The following is a 16,166-nucleotide window of genomic DNA, read 5'->3' as shown; positions in this document are numbered from 1 at the left end:
CATAAACACATTCTGTCAAAGGACTGAGCTTGACACACTATCTCTAAAGAGATTAGGAATTCAAGACTGATAAATCATTTTAATACATAACATTATCAAAGTAGATGTTTCAAGTTAATGCAGGACAATAATGGGTTTGATTCAGTCAATAAATACATGTAAACTACATGGTGAGGTATCATTTATTAACCATTAAAGACCAAAAAATGTTATAAAAAAGGTTATGAAAGCACGGAGTCCTGCACCACCATTACACGAGGAGGGGCAGCACACTGACAGTGCTAATACACTATTCATTAGCTAAACATGCAACAATGCATTATGTTCTAAAGCATCAAACTTTATATGGCTATCAGATGAGTTTAATGATCCAGAAGGTAACCTCATCTATTTTAGTGGCCAAAAAGTGGATTTTTCTATGCATGTGTGGCACAGTTTTACCCCAAAAATCAGATAAGCAAAATGTACTAATTTTGGTGAATGCATGTAAAAAAATAAAGTCAACCAACTTTTAAAATACAAATAAAGAAATATATGCATTTATTCAGTGCCGTCCCTCCCTACACGCAGAACACACGCTGTGCGTAGGGCCCCACGATCCATGGGGAGCCCCCATTTTCTGCAAGGGGATGCATTGTCTGCAAATGCGCATCGCTGCCGTGAGGCACGCATAGAGCATCAAGTCAGCCCAAGGCAGGAGAGAAAAAAAAAGAGATGAGTAATCTGACACTGCAGACGTTGCCGCAATGATTGACAGCAGGCAGCATCTGACCAATCAGCGGTGAAATGCGCCGACAGGCAGTTGGATCCATGCAGGTGGAGAGATGGCCTCCAAACGGCAATATGAACCGGGAACCAGCAAAAGAAAGAAAAGTCAAAACAAGAGGAGAATCGTGATTCATGTGAAGGTGGGTTTGTTGTTGAAATAAAAAAGAAAAACTTTGTGACATAAACATCCCAACAGCTACCCTGCTAATCATGAGGCAGAAGAGAGGATCATTCTGTCTAGATGTGGGCTGGAGATTAAGTTTTCCAGCGGCCCTGATTATCATTTATTGAATGTCTTGTTAACTGCATTTTGTAATGGGGGGCCCTCAAAATAAAATTCTGCTTAGGGCCCCAATTTGGCTCCGAAGTTTAACTCAAAAACATTTTAAGTGTAATTCTATTTGGTGTTGCGTGTGAGGTGGCAGAGTGCAGCCTGCTGAGGCAGAGGTCCTGGAGCTGACATGAAGCCCCCGCTTGGGGCCCAGCGCATGCTCAGTGACTCACGGTGCACGTTCCCGGGACCAAGCGCGTGCTCAGTGACTCACGGTGCACGTTCCCGGGACCAAGCGCGTGCTCAGTGACTCACGGTGCACGTTCTCGGGACCAAGCGCGTGCTCAGTGACTCACGGTGCACGTTCTCGGGACCAAGCGCGTGCTCAGTGACTCACGGTGCACGTTCTCGGGACCAAGCGCGTGCTCAGTGACTCACGGTGCACGTTCTCGGGACCCAGCGCGTGCTAAGTAACTCACGGTGCACATTCTTGTGGCCTGGCAGCCAATATTTACCTGCACTCTATTAGTCCACACTTGGTCAACCAAAATGTCAAAGATTAACTGCATTTGGAATGGAGGAATACAATACAACTGCTTTTAGACGCCGTCTTTGACATGTGGCTTTCTGTTTGAGACAATCTTTTGTTGTAATTCAAACTTGTTTTTGTCAGTGCAGCTCCTGATGACCCCCCAGTGCTGGGCCCTGGATCAGAACGGCAGCCTTTTTCAGTGTCTCTCTGCTGGAAACCTTCTCACGGGGTGGGGGGGGGGGGGGTGAACTGAGGGAACATCAGAACCGGCTCTGTGGAGGCAGGGGCCCAGGCTGACATCGCAACTTCCTCTGAGGAATGACTGTTCAGGGGCGAGAGTTGTAGATCTGGGGAGCTGATGGAGGGAGAGTGGGATGGATGAGTGGGAGAGGATGAAGTCTCACTGCTGCACTTTCATGTATGGCAAATAAAAAACAGGAAGGAGCCGATTCCTCTTTAGCTCAAAACCTGACCACTTGGAAAATATATCTCAGGAGGTGCAATGTCACCATGCCCAGGTGTTCATGATTTAGAGCAAGGACCTCCTGACCAGGCCATTTTAGGTTGGGGTAAATACAGCTCTTCATTATCTAAGCACATTAGTGGTTGTTTAAGAAAATTAATCCCATAATTAGTTTGGTATTTCCTCCCTGCACCAGCGGGTCACTGGGAATCTGACATATATAGCAACCTGTGGGCCTGTGGTCTACAGCAGTGATTTTCAACCACTGTCTCGGCGCACTAATAGATCGTAAGGTGTACCAGGGGAAATTTCACTTAACTAAAAAACTTTTTTGAAAATTAATTATTATTTGTGAATATGCCATTGCTGAGTGTCTGGGCTGTAATAGTGATGTATTCTTAACAAACAAAGCTATTTCGGCATTACTCCCATTTTACACAATATTTCTGTATGAGCTGAGCTTTTCAAGCCTGACTCATATAAAAACTAAAAACAGAGAGAGACTGAGGGCTGATGAGGAAGAGCTTTGTGTGTCTGTCTGTCTTCAATTCCTGCCACGGTATCAGCTTTGTGTTCATCCAGACAGGCTCAGGTTTCACATTGAGTGAGTATAAATAAACTGAGAGACTATTTTGTCATTACTAGGCTACAGAGTGTCATTTTGTAACATTTTTGGTTGGTGGTGTGCAGTGGGATTTTTTTCAATGTAAAAAATGTGCCGTGGTTCAAAAAAGGTTGAAATACACTGGTCTACAGTTAAAGGGGAGGACGCCGCCTCACGCGGCTCACCTGAGGCCAGCCTTGATCTGTGCTGCACAGGGGAGACCTGCAGCTTGGCTGCATCGGCAAGGAAGATGCTCATCTGTGCAGAAAGGGGAAGGGAAGTGAGCTCAGTTTCAGCACTCACAGCAGAGACAGAGGATCGATCAACTACCGTGATGATTTCATAAAACATAAATATGGCTGGATTACTACGGCCTGTGGACACTCTGGAGCAGCAAAGTGGATGACTGGCCTCACCTTTCTCCCCATCTCTGCCTGCTTCCGGTGGAGGACTCGCAAAGTCCAGGCTTCATCCTGGGTGTGTTGGCTGTAGGAGTGAAGCTGGGGAGAAACCAGCAGAAGACAGACCTTAACTTCCAGCACTGGACAGCTTCCTTAACCCTCCTAATCAGTCATTACAGGAAGGCTCTCGTGAAGCAGAATTGTGGACCATACCTTGCAGGTGCTGACAGATATGATATTATCCATTGGGAACATTAAATTAAAGGGGGGATCCAGTGGTAGGCCAGGCCAGCAAGAAGGAACAGTACTCAGTGCAAAATTATTAATAGTAATAATAAATACACACAGTGCAAATCTCCACAAATGGATAAGTAGGAATATGGCTGGATGGATAAATTCAAATGCGGGGTTCACAGAAAGTCTTGGGATGCTTGCTTAATTCAGTTAAAATGTTGCTAATTTATTGGATTCATAACAAAAACATCATTACTCTATTAATTTGTTTTTTTTAATTCACATTAGCTTAGCAACCAGTAGTTTTATGCATTACATTCATTTCAAGTACTAATAAATTGAAACCTAAATTATATTCTGCTCTGAGCTATAAAGCTGACTGACAGGCAGTCTCACTTGGTGCTTTTTAATCAGTAAGACCTTTGCAATAGCATGAAACACCAAACATTTTTGTTTAGTTTCTCTTTGGGAGCCACTGGCTACAATTTCAATTAATAGCAAAACGGCAAGAACAGAAGTGAATGAGTCAGTCAAAAAAATTATGACTGTGCGGAAGATATGTGCAGATATGTTAAACGTCGCTCGTCGATGGACTCTTGTTATGAAACCAATAAATTTGCATTTTTCTGCAACATTTTTACAGAATTAAGCAAGTGTCCCAAGCCAAGCCTGTCTGTGAGCACTCTAACTATGTATAAAAAAGTGATTACCAGCCCCCCCAAAGACGTTTCTGGCTCCTACCTTCTGCTCTGTACTTTGCAGGTTCGTACGCAGGATTCTTCTAATCTCCTCCTTCCGATCTTTTGAGATCCTTGCCAATGACTGGTCATTCTCTTGGGTCTTTGACTTCAAGGTCCTAGGAAGCATGGAGCCTTGGGATAAACACCTGACCCTGAGCTGGTCACATGACCCTGAGCTGGTCACATGACAGGACAGCCGCGATGTCATCTTCTCTCCAAGGGCAGTGACTGGCCAGGTCCTACTCCGCTCCAATTAAGCCACAGTAAATCATGAAGGAAAACCTCCCCTGGCAGAGTGTAGATGAGGCTTCAAGAGAATATCGGATCATAAAACATGTCTATTAAGTGTATAACCATTGGCTAGCTGGTTAAATACATGAAAACAGCAGGCAGTGGTAGGGCAGCCCAGGTGAGGGTACTCACTGCAAGGAGTTTGTGGACGGGCCAGCAGAGGGCAGCATTTCACCTCCACTCTCCAGCAGCTCCAAAGCTTGGTTTACGGCCAGCGTTCTGTAGAAGGCGATAAGCTGGGGCTCCTCGGACCGCTGACCTGCAATCAGCCACTTCTTCACATACTGCTTATCCAAGCGGGTTAATCTGCCAAAAGGCAAAAGGGAGGGGAGAGAGACAGAGAAATTAGGATGATTGTGAGACTGAGACCGAGTGAGGAAGAGACAAAGGTTTTCAAAATTACTGCTTTCTTTTTTTCAAAGTTTGTCCACAACACATTCAGCTGGGAAGTTGCAGAATTCAGGCATACGATGCTTTCAACATTATGTGCTTCAGCTGTTACCCAGAGTCATCGGAGAGGAACACAGAGCCGAAATTACTCACTTGTCCCTCCAGTGGTGATGGCCGTAATGTCCACAGACATGTGCGACACCTGTTAGCAGGTGATCCAGAACCTGAAAGAAAATAGCATAAAAAAAAAAACAACTCAAGAAAACTTTGTTGTAGATCATACTAGTGGTTGGTGATCAGGAAAACTTCTGTAATTTTAACCACAGGATGTCAAACTCATATCCCCACTGCAAGGTGGGCTAGGATTCTGTTTTATTAGTGTGTGTATATTTATGTGCTTTGAGTTAGACAGACATCTGGTTGAGCACCTGCTATGTGCCCTGTGTTGGTAAGGACAGGATCCGGGACCATGCCATAACCCTGAACTGGAAAAGTGGGTGGAAGACGAATGGATGGATGGATGGATGGATGGATGGGTGGATGGATCGATGGATGGATGGGTGCGTGTTTTCTATAACGGTATACTGATAAAGAAACAGTTTATAAAAATATTTCTGCCCCTTGAATAAATGATTATTTTGATTTACAAATGCTAGTATGCTATATTTAGTAATACATTATCTAAATGAAAGTTAGTCTGGTTTATTTTAGCGTTATTAAGGTAAGTGCCTTTATTATGTACTCTGTGAACCTGACCAGGATCCCTGAGACATATGTATCTCTGTCATGCGATCAGGGCGACAAGGACCTGGGTGTGGATCTCCTCGTTGATGGAATGCTTCGAGTCTTGTTTCCGCTTCACTGCCAGAAGGTCTACAAGCGGCCGAATGGTCATGCCCTGGAAGAGGTGGACAGACGGACAACACTCTCCAACATACTTACTCAGCCTGACCATGCCAAAATCAGCTTATCTACTCTTTTGAAATGTAGACACTAGTTTCAAAATAATAACATAACTGTTGTTTTCTCACAATAAGCGATGCAATTATTAAATTAGGCAAAGAGTACATTGGTCCTTATCAGTATTTGCTAGTCGCGGCTATCAGTAGCTACACTATATGGACAAAAGTATTGTGATACCTGGTCATTACACCTACTGGGACTTTTATAACATCCATAGGTATTAATATGGAGTTGGTCCCCCTTTTGTAGTTATAACAGCTGTCACTCTCCAGGGAAGGCTGCCACAAGATGTTGCAGTGTGTCTGTGGAAATTTTTGATTCATCACTCCACAGAACACGTTTCCACTGCACCAGAGACCAGTGGCAGCTACTTTACACCACTGCATCCAACGTTTGGCACTGGGCTTGGAGATGTGAGACTTCCATTCCATGTAGCTCCCAGCGCACAGTATTTGTGCTGCAGTTAATGTCAGAGGAAGTCTGGAACTCTGCATTTCTTGAATCAACAGGACACTGTGGATGAGTTTCTCTTGTTCCCTAAACGCTTCCACTTTGCAATAATTCTGCTTACAGTTGACCATGGAATATCTAGCGGGGAAGAAATTTCACAAACTGACTTATTGCAAAGGTGGCATCCTGTGATAGAACTGCACTTGAATTCACTGAGACCTTCAGAAACACTCACTCTTTCACAAATGCTTGTAAACCTGACTACATGGCTGGGTGCTTGATCTTATACACTTGTGGCAATGGGTCTGAATGAAACACTTAAATTCAATGATTAAGAAGTGTGTCCCAATACTTCTGTCCATATAGTGTAGTTCTCGTCAATGACCCTCTACGACATGCCAGCAGCTTCAATTATCCTGTCAGTGTCTTAAAGCCACGATCGACTTTACTTTAACAGGTATACACACACACACACACACATGCTCAGTCTGTACCTACCTGCACAAACACCGTGAAAAAGATCAGTGTGATGATGGCAGTCAGGAAAAGGTTCCTCATTGGAAAGTGCTCCTTCTCAAGCAGGAAGCCCAGGGAGAAGGCGATTGCCCCCCTCAGGCCACCGTACGCCACGATAAACTGGTCCTTGGTGGTCAGCTTGATCACGCGAAACTTATTGATGATGAAAGTCAGGCCAACCACACCTGCAGCAAGCACATGCGAATGGAACGCTTATACACAGCTATCCGCTTATAGCGGTGTTAGCAAGTCAACGTAGCATTAAACTAGTAAAGCGTTGTAGCAAATGTCATTTAAGTTAGTGCCTTAGCAAAAGCATGATGGCCTAACCTAGCACACGGGACACGAGACAGAGGAGGATGGTGACGGTGACGAAGGTCCAGTTCCACAGGTGTGGTCCGGCCACCGTGGACACACCGAGGAAGATGAAGATAAGGGTCTCACTCACACTGCTCCACATCTTCAGGAAGTACTTGATGGTGGTGTGAGACTTGTGAGACACGTTGGCTTCTACGTATGGGTGCATGGTTGCCCCGCACGCAATCAGCCTGTAGGAATATGTGTTTAAAGACAAAAGGAGCCTGGATGAAACACATGCCCTTATGACTTCCAGCAGTCAATGGTCATTCATCTACAGCACTGGAAGGTTTTGAATAGTAATCAGGTAGACTGTTTGCTGCAGATCCCTATACAGAGCCTGGTCTTCATGTGAAGTAGGGCTGTACGATATATCGTTTCTGCATTGTCATCGCAATCTGTGCGAGGCAATAATCATATCGTATTTGTTGGCACTGTTTTGTATCTGTTGATACAACTCACAGCAACACCACCAACTCATCTGACACACTCTATTGGTAGATAATAGCAAGTTCTATTTGGCTATAGTTTGTTTCGGGTAATTTCGTCACCTTTTTTGCTACATTAGTATCATCATATTACTAACAAAAATGTCACATATCACAATGTGATATCTCGATATGATATCGTGCAGCCCGAATGTGACGCAATCATAATTTCTCTCCGTGGGTCTCAGTCTCAACTTATAAATAAACCGAATGACAAATATTGGCCTGCAATTGGACTGCTATTGGACTGATACAAATAAGCAGGAATGGATTGGCGGATGGGATGGGCAGATCGGCGAGAGGACAGAAGGACAGACAGATACAGGAGGACAGATGGAGCTCACTCACGCCATGATGCCGCTCAGATGGAAGACCTCCGCAGAAAGGTAGGCCATGTAGCTGTATAGGAAGACGAAGAGCGGCTCGATGACGCGGTTGTGCAGGGTGAAGCGGGAGGTGAAGGCCGCCATGACGGCAAAAATGACGCCGACCAGAACCCCTCCCAGTGACACCACCAGGAAGCTGAGCACGCCTAGGCCTACATCCTGCGCGCTGACAGAACCCACACCCGCATACTCCTCAAGAAGGTGGTACAGAACCTGTGCAGATATGAAGCGTCACATGGGGCTCACGACACACATACGTGAGCCTTAATAATCAGAGCAACGAACAGATAGGGACTGTGAGTGGTGGGGGGGAGGTTTGATAAAAACATTTTCTGGAATAATCCATTAGGGAGAGCTCTGGGGAAAAAAACAACAGGCCACTTCATATTTTATTTTTAAATCTGCATTTTTAAATCCTGGTTTAATCCCAGTTCTGCTGGCAGAAGGCTACACTGTGAGACAGGCTGCTTACAGGCACGAAATTTCTCTGACAGCAGCATGCAAGAATAAAGTGAAACAGAAGGAGCGACTTTCCAATGCCAGAGATGGCTGTTCGCTTATCGCACAATTTCTCATGAATGGGAGGATGTCATCAAGTGACCGTTAAAGGGACTGGGACACATTAAGTGCAGGTGTGAAGCGCGCTGTTCATTATTAGGCTCCTACAAACAGGGCTGAAGTCCCATAAAGCGAGGAAGAAGCTCTTCATGAGAAACAGAGAAGAACCAGGCTGCAGTTTGCAAAGTAAAATATATATTATTCACTGAGAAGTGGGTGAAACATAAGACTGAGGCGAGGTCTTCCAGGGTTGTATGTCTGGGTGTTAGCTACCTGAATGCCTAACTGAAATGTAACATGGTCAGGTTGATAGAATTCAAGAAATACATTTATGTTCACGGGTTATAATTTCTGCTCCAGACCTGCGCTGGGTTCAACAATTCAGCCATGTGGCCAGAAGCCTCACCACGGTTACTGCGTCATTCAGCAGCGATTCCCCGAACACCAGGACGAACAGAAGCTCGTTGATGTGAATCTCCTCGAACACGGCCAGCACGGCCACGGGGTCCACGGCCGACACCATGGAGCCGAAGAGCAGGCAAGCCAGCAGGTCCACGCCGGCCAGGTGCGCACTGTCCAACCGGCACACGCCATACAAGATCCCGCCCACGAAGAAGGCGTTCCACAGGGTGCCCAGCACCGCAAACATCAGGATGGTGCCCAGGTTCTCCATGAAGGGCCGCAAGGGCAGGAAATACCCGGCGTCCAGGATGATGGGCGGCAGCAGGCACAGGAAGAAGAACTCTGAATCCAGCACTGGAGGCTCCTCCCCCACCACCTGGATAACCAGACCCACAAAGAGCCCCACTACAATAAGCAGGCAGCTCTCGGGCACGATGCAGGACAGCCGTGGGATCAGCTGGAGCCCTGAGCAGGATCAAACACTCAAATTAAAACAGAATTCCTTGGAAGAACACACCGAACTAAGTCAAACCTTGGTCAACACGGGGTCTGAATGACCTTGCACTAATCAATGAGTAAGTACCTTCATTAGTCTGACATAATGTACTGAGCATCATGTACCTACTTTTAATTACTGCCCGACATCTGCACGGAGACCTGAGTTTGCGAATTCCTCACTGCCATAACCAAGTACTTGCAGCAACCTCTCAGATGTTCCCTGTGCCCCGTAAAATGGGTTGTTTTTCCCCAGGAGCCGCATCGCCTTCACGTGTCTGCGGCCACTCATTCCCTCCCTGATAAACAGAAGCCATCTGGGCGCTTCCTGCGTAACGCATGAGTCTGATGATGCGGCATTTTAGCTTGGCAATGCGAACTCACTTTAGATTTGGCCCCAAACACAGGGCCCGCGATTACGGGCCATCAGCTTTCACAGAAATTGATACTGAGTGCTGTTGCCGCCGGGTCTTATCTGGGCCGATACAGATGCTGAAATGTGCTGCCCCAATAGATAACGCGAGACAGCAGACTGACGCCAGTTCAACGCAAGCTTTACATATTTTAGAGACAGTTTTAGGTAACAATCCCGAATATTTTCACGTTTACCGGTCTGCAGCAGCAAGCCGTGCAGATTGACCGGAGTAACGGACACCAAAGATGGAAACGAGTTTACTCACCAAGTTTCATCAGGAAAGCCAGCAGGATCCAGAGTGAGATCTGGAAGTGTGTCCGAACGTGGTCGTAATTGAAACCGAGGACAGGGAAAGTCTTTTTGCTGTTATTGGCATGATCATGTTGGAAAGGTGTCCTTTCGGTCCCATTCCACTGCCTCTGTGTCCCATTCAGGGCAACGGCCGCGGTGCCACCATCGCAAGCTGGCAGTGCGTTACTCATCACAATAAGCATTACTAATCCCACGTCCCACTGCCACCGACACATACTTCCGAGATTACAAACTGTCCTTGAAACTCGTATATAAGTATATCCAAATTTAGGCACCCAGACTAGCTCTTAAAACGCATTCTTCAATAACTGTGCAAGTGCGGGCGACCAGCACAATACTTCACCCGTACATATACAAAACAGCATGCCGCTATAATTGATCAGTTAACCAATTTATAAATACTTACAATACACTCTTAGAAAATTGAAAGGAAAATTATTTTGTTGCAAAAACTACATCCCTATAAAGACTCTAGCACGTTGGGGGTATGTTTCCATGACTGTCCTTCGCGGACTCTATCTAACTTTGTCACAGAACAGTTTATCAAGTACCCTACAGCCGCTTTTTTTAAAAAGCAGCGCCGGCGTGATGTGTATGACGGCAGGTGCACGGGGTTCCAGCGACACCTACGGGTCTGGTGGCGCATTACATCACAGACAATTTTATTTATAAATACAATTAAAATAGGTGCATGGATGGATGGATGGACTCTCAGGCGGTTGTTTTTAATCGAGTTCTGTATAACTGCAAAAGGATAACTCAAAACATTAATGGAAAATAAAATGTTAAAACCAAACCATCGCTATCTTGAGAAATACTTCAAAAAGTCACGTAAGCTTGAGGTGAAGGAAATGGTTATTAAAAATTATGCAATCACTAATTGCATGAGAACAGAATTTTCTCCAGAATCGATTTACTGTTCAGACATTCATTTCTGTTTTGGTAATTTCATATGCATTATTTTCGCTATAGATAGATAGATATATAGATAGATAGATAGATAGATAGATAGATAGATAGATAGATAGATAGACATTAAACGAGTTAGAGAAATTGCGATTTTATTTCCCTCTGCATGTGTTTTCATAATGTGACTGATTATTTTAAGTCAATAAAGTAAATACACGACGTTCGTAGTGTTATTTTACGTGCCATTTGACAGATTTGTTGGTATTTTACGATAGTATTTAATTATTAAGCTGCGACCGCAGCATTACTATTGGATGTATGCGTTACCTAGAAACGGCGTGTTTGCTTTTGTGAAACGGTGCCTGCTAGAGTCTCCAGATAAGTCACATAAAATTTGGGCAGAAAAACTTACAGGTAAGCTGTTCGGACATTATAGCGTCCATGAGTGTTTCACGTATTACTTCTTATTTTTATATTTGTCGCCGCACAGTTGCCATATTGAAGTTAGGAAAACGTTCACTGATAAAGAAGCACGCGCAATCTGTCCGCTATGAGCCTATTTCTTTGCTAAAGGGGCCGGTTCGCTTTTTCAGCCGAGGGATCGCGGTCTGAATGGCCGCTCTGAACGGAAAGCCGGGGCAGCGATGCAGCGTGGCGGAATGGGAGAGCAGCAACAGGCTGATGTCTAACACGGCTGCCCAGAGCCGACTGGCATCTCAGCGGATCCGGCAGGAAGGAAGAGCCCTGCGGGATGAGACTGCTAATAAGGTAAACAAATTAAGTAATAAAAATGGGGCTAGTGAACCACGCGATGGTGCGAAAGAAAAGGCAGGTATCTCCGCTTGATATAAAGAGCATATATGAGAACTAGCGCAGAACTGGTACGAGGAGAACCATAAGCACAATGGCAGCTACAGCTAGTCCGACAAGTTGTGGTTCCTGCATGATCTTGATAATACGCCTTTTAGACTCAATGGGACAAGAGTGACAGCAGTCGCAGACTGAGTGAGAGGATCCAGGAGGTGTCCAACTGGAAGGACAGATTGGAGTCATGTGCTCAGGATGTAGCGCAGGAGATCAAGGTGCTTACAAAGGTGAATCTGTCATGTTTAATGTCTGCAAAGGTGGCTTTTATCTAACTTTCACTAGTTTGGTGATGTCCATAGTATTTTTAAATATGCTGCATTGGTGTTACTGTTAGACTGGGACCATCTCACTGTTCCACCCCCAGATTAAGGAGGAAACAGAACGGGCCCTGTCTGCCACAGCGGTTCCCCTGGAGGTGAGCACAGAGTGTCTGACCATCAGGGAACGACGACGGGGCAGGGAGCTCCTCATCGATCCCGTGGAGGCCGAGCTGAGGAAGGAGGTGGAGGCGATTGGCAGGGCGCAGCGGAGCCTGCAGCAGAGGACCAGCAAGGCCTTCCAGCAGCTGTGGTGAGGGACTGCTGAGGGGGAGGCCGTGCAGATAGAAGGCTGCTGCTTATCCTACAAGATTACAGCACAGACTCATCCCTCCAGAGAGCACTACCTTGTAGCAAGTTGTAGTGGGCTACTTGGCATACGCAAGGGCGTAACTTTGGGTTGACCATTGGAGGGGTTGAGGTCTTCACCCATTTTGAGATTATTTGGGGGGGGGGTTGTATTGGCCAGTTTTGATTTATTTGGTAGGTTACAACTCCCCCCCCACCCCACCCACACCCATCCATAATTTACGCTCATGAACATCTGGGTTCCTTATTGGTCATGGATCAATATATCATCAGCTCAGGTCTCGTGAAATCTGTAGTTTTATGGACCTTGTGTGAAGGTCTCTCGACACCCAGGGCAAGAGCTATGAAACATCTCCGCTGGTAGCAATGTGTGGTTTAGCTGAGCTTCCCTACCATAAGTTTAATGGCAGCAGGTGCTGAGGGTAAGGGGACAGCAGCCTCTGCAGTCTGGCGAAAAACACGCTCATCCTTTCGAATCACTGAATGCAACCAAACATAACTGGTTGCCTAGCAACAAATAATGCATGCTAGCCCATGATGTCAGAGGAATATACAGCGAGCAAGGGCTACACAAACTGACCATATGTATCAAAGACTGTCCACAACCCACACACAGGTGACTGTCCATCCATCCATCCATCCATCCATCCATCCTTACCACATAACACAGGGAACAAGGATGTGGTACAGCCTAGATTTGCTGCCAGTGTTAATCAGCATTCCCCCACCAAAGAGGCGACACCTTCATTAGCAAAAGCAGTAAAAACATAAGTGCTCACTCACTGGAAGCTCAGCCTAGCTGCACATACATGCATAATTGACAGCTGTACATTTATAACGTACTGTCTGCCTTTCCATGCTTTGAGCAAAAGTGCCAGTTAAACAAATGCAACGGCAACTGATTACATGTTTTTTCAATTGATATGTAAGCTTGTTACAGGAGGCTCGACAGCAGGTTATATCTGACCTGAACAGCAAGACGGAGGCCCTGGATGTTGACAGAACGTGCCTGTCGCTCACAGTCACATCAGCCGACATCTCGCTGAAGCCCGACCCTCTGCGTGTGCCTCCTGGGTAAGACGTGCAGCAGACATGTTCCTCTGTGCAGGGCAGAAGCTCACAAGGCACAAGCAGCTACTGTATTATACACACATCGTGTCGATGTTATGTAAATATACAGCTTACATTTTCCAGTGTTTTATCGTCCAGCGTTTCTCCAGCTGGTCCTCGGGGACTGTCTGTGGATCCATGCGGACTGTGTTTGGAAACACTGCTCTAAATAATACAGTCACTGTATGCGATATATAGTCACTGCATTATATTGGATATCATTGTGCTTGTGTCAGGTATTCATTTTACTGTGATTGTTTATTTAAGAATTAAGCTATAATAGGCTATAGTTTATTATGAATTATTATTGCTATAAATTAGATATTTAAATTTGTTCACATATAATATCTGTGATGGGTTGGCCCCCATCCCTGGGCCCCTGTGATCCTGCATAGGACAAGCAGATATAGAAAATGGATGGATGGATGGATGGATGGATGGAAGGATGGATGGATGGATGGATAATGATATAATGAAGCTGTCAGATGTCATCCCTGCACCAGTAACAGTAAAGTAACAAATTATTTTATTTTGTTAAGGCACAACTTCAGACTTGTTTAGAGCACTCAGTCACCAGGCCTAAACCTACACTTAGTTATGTGGTTTGCCTAGATATACACTGAAGACCAACACATGTTATAAGTAGCATCTGAAATCTCTCAGTAGGCTTCTTTGATTTCATAAAGAAATTTCTGCTTCAGGTCCACGACTCCCCAGCAGTGGGAGCAGTTTAGCCGGTACAATGTGAGCCGGGCAGAGGAGGAGATGCTGGCCTCTCTGAACCTGAGGGAGGATATAATTCTGACCATTGCCCAGGTAAAGGGCCACCTGTACCTGCCTTTACACTGGGTAGAGGAGCACATGGCTTTAACAATAATTCGGAGGGACTTTCAGTCGAAGCTGATTAATTATTGTCAATATTGTCCAAGACCAGAGGGACTAGACCGTGATTGTAAGGTAGTTAGAGGAGACCCACAGCAAGATCATGACTCAGGTAGATTTATACCATGCTTACTGTGAACTCCATTACAGGGAGATGTGTGTGACTATGGTCCTTTGTTGTCCTCACTCTGCCGCTGCTTCCATCAGGTTCAGAATGAACTCCAGGCCCAGTACATCGCCACCAATTTTGCTCTGCGCAAACAGGCTCACCATCTGCAGCAGGCGTACGACGAGTTGCTCTGGCAACAAAAGACTGTTAGTTCTGGGCGTCTCCAACGCCATCGCCTTCCTCTTTACATCGTCTCCTGTGTACTGTAATATGAGAGGCTGGAGATTAAATGAATGTCCATTGTTCCTGTAGGGATGGATAGGGTGACTCTGTGCTTGTTTAATCTTCTCTGTCAGACCAAGGAAGAGATTACCGAGCTAGAGCGTGACATCTGTGGGCTGGAAGAAGATCTTCGGGCGAAAGACGCTCCTCTAAAGTTGGTCCATACTCGCTTGGAGAACAGAACCATGAGGCCAGGGGCTGACCTCTGCCAGGACCAGGTATATCCATCCATCCATTCATCCATCCATTTTTTGCTCGCTTACAGAGGGCACAAAGCAGGGGACATGCTGGACTTGACGTCAACCCATTGTAAGGCACACACTCCCACTATGTGCCAGTGGGTTACCGTTAACTCTTACTGACTCTGTGCTTGTGTAGGTGCAGTACGGGCTGCTGGATGAGGCTAAACAACTCGATGGCTCTGCCACATCCCTGAAGCAAAAACTTTCCGAAGCCCAGTAAGTCTCTGTTCATTATGCTTTGTTATATGAGACAAGTGTTAAAGTCAGGCTTCATCATGGTTGATATGATGTCAGAGTTTGCCACGTCCTGATGGGGGATTGGCTTATATCCATGTGACTCTTTGCGGATTGGCTCTTGCTTATTTGACCGGGTCCTGTGCCCCATCTCCTCCCAGGCACTCCCTGCAGATTCTGAAGCAGCATGAAGCCTGCATGGAGGAGGACCTTTCTTGTAAGTTGGACGCCCTCTCACTGGAGCAGCAGAGCTTGGAAACTAGAAAACACCTGGCAAACGTGAGCAGAGACCAGCTGGACCCTGGCACCGTCACCTCGCTCACCAAATCCACCAGGGATGGAAAGCTACAGCCCTGAGCCTCCCTCATTAATTCTATTCACTTGAAGCCCTTCTTATTCTAGGATTTGAAGTCAAATTGTAAGAGTGAATATGTACTGTCGATCTACTAGATTTCTAAATAAAGTGGCAAGATGAGTTTAAATTTTGTTCAGGATGAAGAAATCAAACCTTTTCTGAAAACATATAATTGTTAAATGTGTGGGAGTGTAGTAAACGATTGAGGTACTTTGGGAGAATGTAGGTATTATGGGAGAAGTACAGAACGGGATTACTCTGATGAATCTTTGAGGTTATTTTACTGTTTGCGGTACAACTTTTAAAACCACCTGTTATTAAAGGGTTAACAGAGGGAAAAATTTTGATTGCGGAATGGAAATGTTTATTAGGATGTAGAAAGAGAGAACCTGCAATAAGCACTTATCTGGATGGGATTTTATTGGTAATAAACCGTTTAGCTGTCTCACTGATTGCCTGAATGTCTTTCAAATTGTAAACATGGACCTATGTGTTTGAGAAGATGTCTCATGAA

General features: G+C 45.5%; 2 protein-coding genes across 9 annotated transcripts; one reads left to right on the top strand and one right to left on the bottom strand.

Moving 5' to 3' along the window:
* Positions 1–59: 59 nt before the first annotated feature.
* Positions 60–10,556, bottom strand: LOC125718757 (sodium/hydrogen exchanger 1-like). Of its 5 annotated transcripts, none has more exons than XM_048992791.1 (12): positions 9,990–10,556; positions 8,819–9,279; positions 7,817–8,067; positions 6,954–7,171; positions 6,606–6,808; positions 5,503–5,592; positions 4,848–4,918; positions 4,437–4,610; positions 4,015–4,129; positions 3,055–3,138; positions 2,824–2,896; positions 60–1,926 (listed from the first exon to the last, which is right to left on the bottom strand). In XM_048992791.1, the coding sequence occupies exons 1-12, from the start codon at positions 10,249–10,251 to the stop codon at positions 1,898–1,900; spliced, it is 2,031 nt and encodes a 676-aa protein (XP_048848748.1). In that variant the 5' UTR covers positions 10,252–10,556; the 3' UTR covers positions 60–1,897. The 5 variants fall into 5 exon arrangements, 4 of the variants coding, with proteins under 4 accessions (XP_048848748.1, XP_048848751.1, XP_048848750.1 ...); XM_048992794.1 differs by having other exon boundaries at positions 7,072–7,171; positions 7,817–7,867; XM_048992793.1 differs by having other exon boundaries at positions 8,822–9,279.
* Positions 9,294–16,083, top strand: tekt2 (tektin 2 (testicular)). 4 transcript variants are annotated; one of them, XM_048992798.1, is made up of 10 exons: positions 9,294–9,389; positions 11,519–11,713; positions 11,914–12,039; positions 12,177–12,382; positions 13,369–13,512; positions 14,250–14,364; positions 14,638–14,745; positions 14,896–15,039; positions 15,200–15,279; positions 15,459–16,081. In XM_048992798.1, the coding sequence occupies exons 2-10, from the start codon at positions 11,558–11,560 to the stop codon at positions 15,652–15,654; spliced, it is 1,275 nt and encodes a 424-aa protein (XP_048848755.1). In that variant the 5' UTR covers positions 9,294–9,389; positions 11,519–11,557; the 3' UTR covers positions 15,655–16,081. The 4 variants fall into 4 exon arrangements, with proteins under 4 accessions (XP_048848755.1, XP_048848753.1, XP_048848754.1 ...); XM_048992796.1 differs by lacking the exon at positions 9,294–9,389 and adding an exon at positions 11,264–11,359 and having other exon boundaries at positions 11,539–11,713; XM_048992797.1 differs by lacking the exon at positions 9,294–9,389 and adding an exon at positions 11,279–11,359.
* The last annotated feature ends 83 nt before the right edge of the window (positions 16,084–16,166 follow it).

Source organism: Brienomyrus brachyistius, chromosome 23, assembly GCF_023856365.1.
Source record: "Brienomyrus brachyistius isolate T26 chromosome 23, BBRACH_0.4, whole genome shotgun sequence".
NCBI classification, from domain to species: Eukaryota; Metazoa; Chordata; class Actinopteri; order Osteoglossiformes; family Mormyridae; genus Brienomyrus; species Brienomyrus brachyistius.
This window is presented reverse-complemented; position numbering and strand designations above follow the sequence as displayed.

What these genes read in the sequence shown, in the direction of transcription:
- LOC125718757 (XM_048992791.1), bottom strand. Translation starts at nt 10,251, where the DNA reads ATGTGTCGGTGGCAGTGGGACGTGGGATTAGTAATGCTTATTGTGATG. An exon ending in TCTCGTGTCCCGTGTGCTAG is followed by an intron (nt 6,809 to 6,953) that starts GTTAGGCCATCA and finishes TGCTTGCTGCAG; the next exon opens with GTGTGGTTGGCCTGACTTTC. An exon ending in TTTTCACGGTGTTTGTGCAG is followed by an intron (nt 5,593 to 6,605) that starts GTAGGTACAGAC and finishes CACCTCTTCCAG; the next exon opens with GGCATGACCATTCGGCCGCT.
- tekt2 (XM_048992798.1), top strand. Translation starts at nt 11,558, where the DNA reads ATGGCCGCTCTGAACGGAAAGCCGGGGCAGCGATGCAGCGTGGCGGAA. An exon ending in GGGATGAGACTGCTAATAAG is followed by an intron (nt 11,714 to 11,913) that starts GTAAACAAATTA and finishes TACGCCTTTTAG; the next exon opens with ACTCAATGGGACAAGAGTGA. An exon ending in CCTCTGCGTGTGCCTCCTGG is followed by an intron (nt 13,513 to 14,249) that starts GTAAGACGTGCA and finishes TTTCTGCTTCAG; the next exon opens with GTCCACGACTCCCCAGCAGT.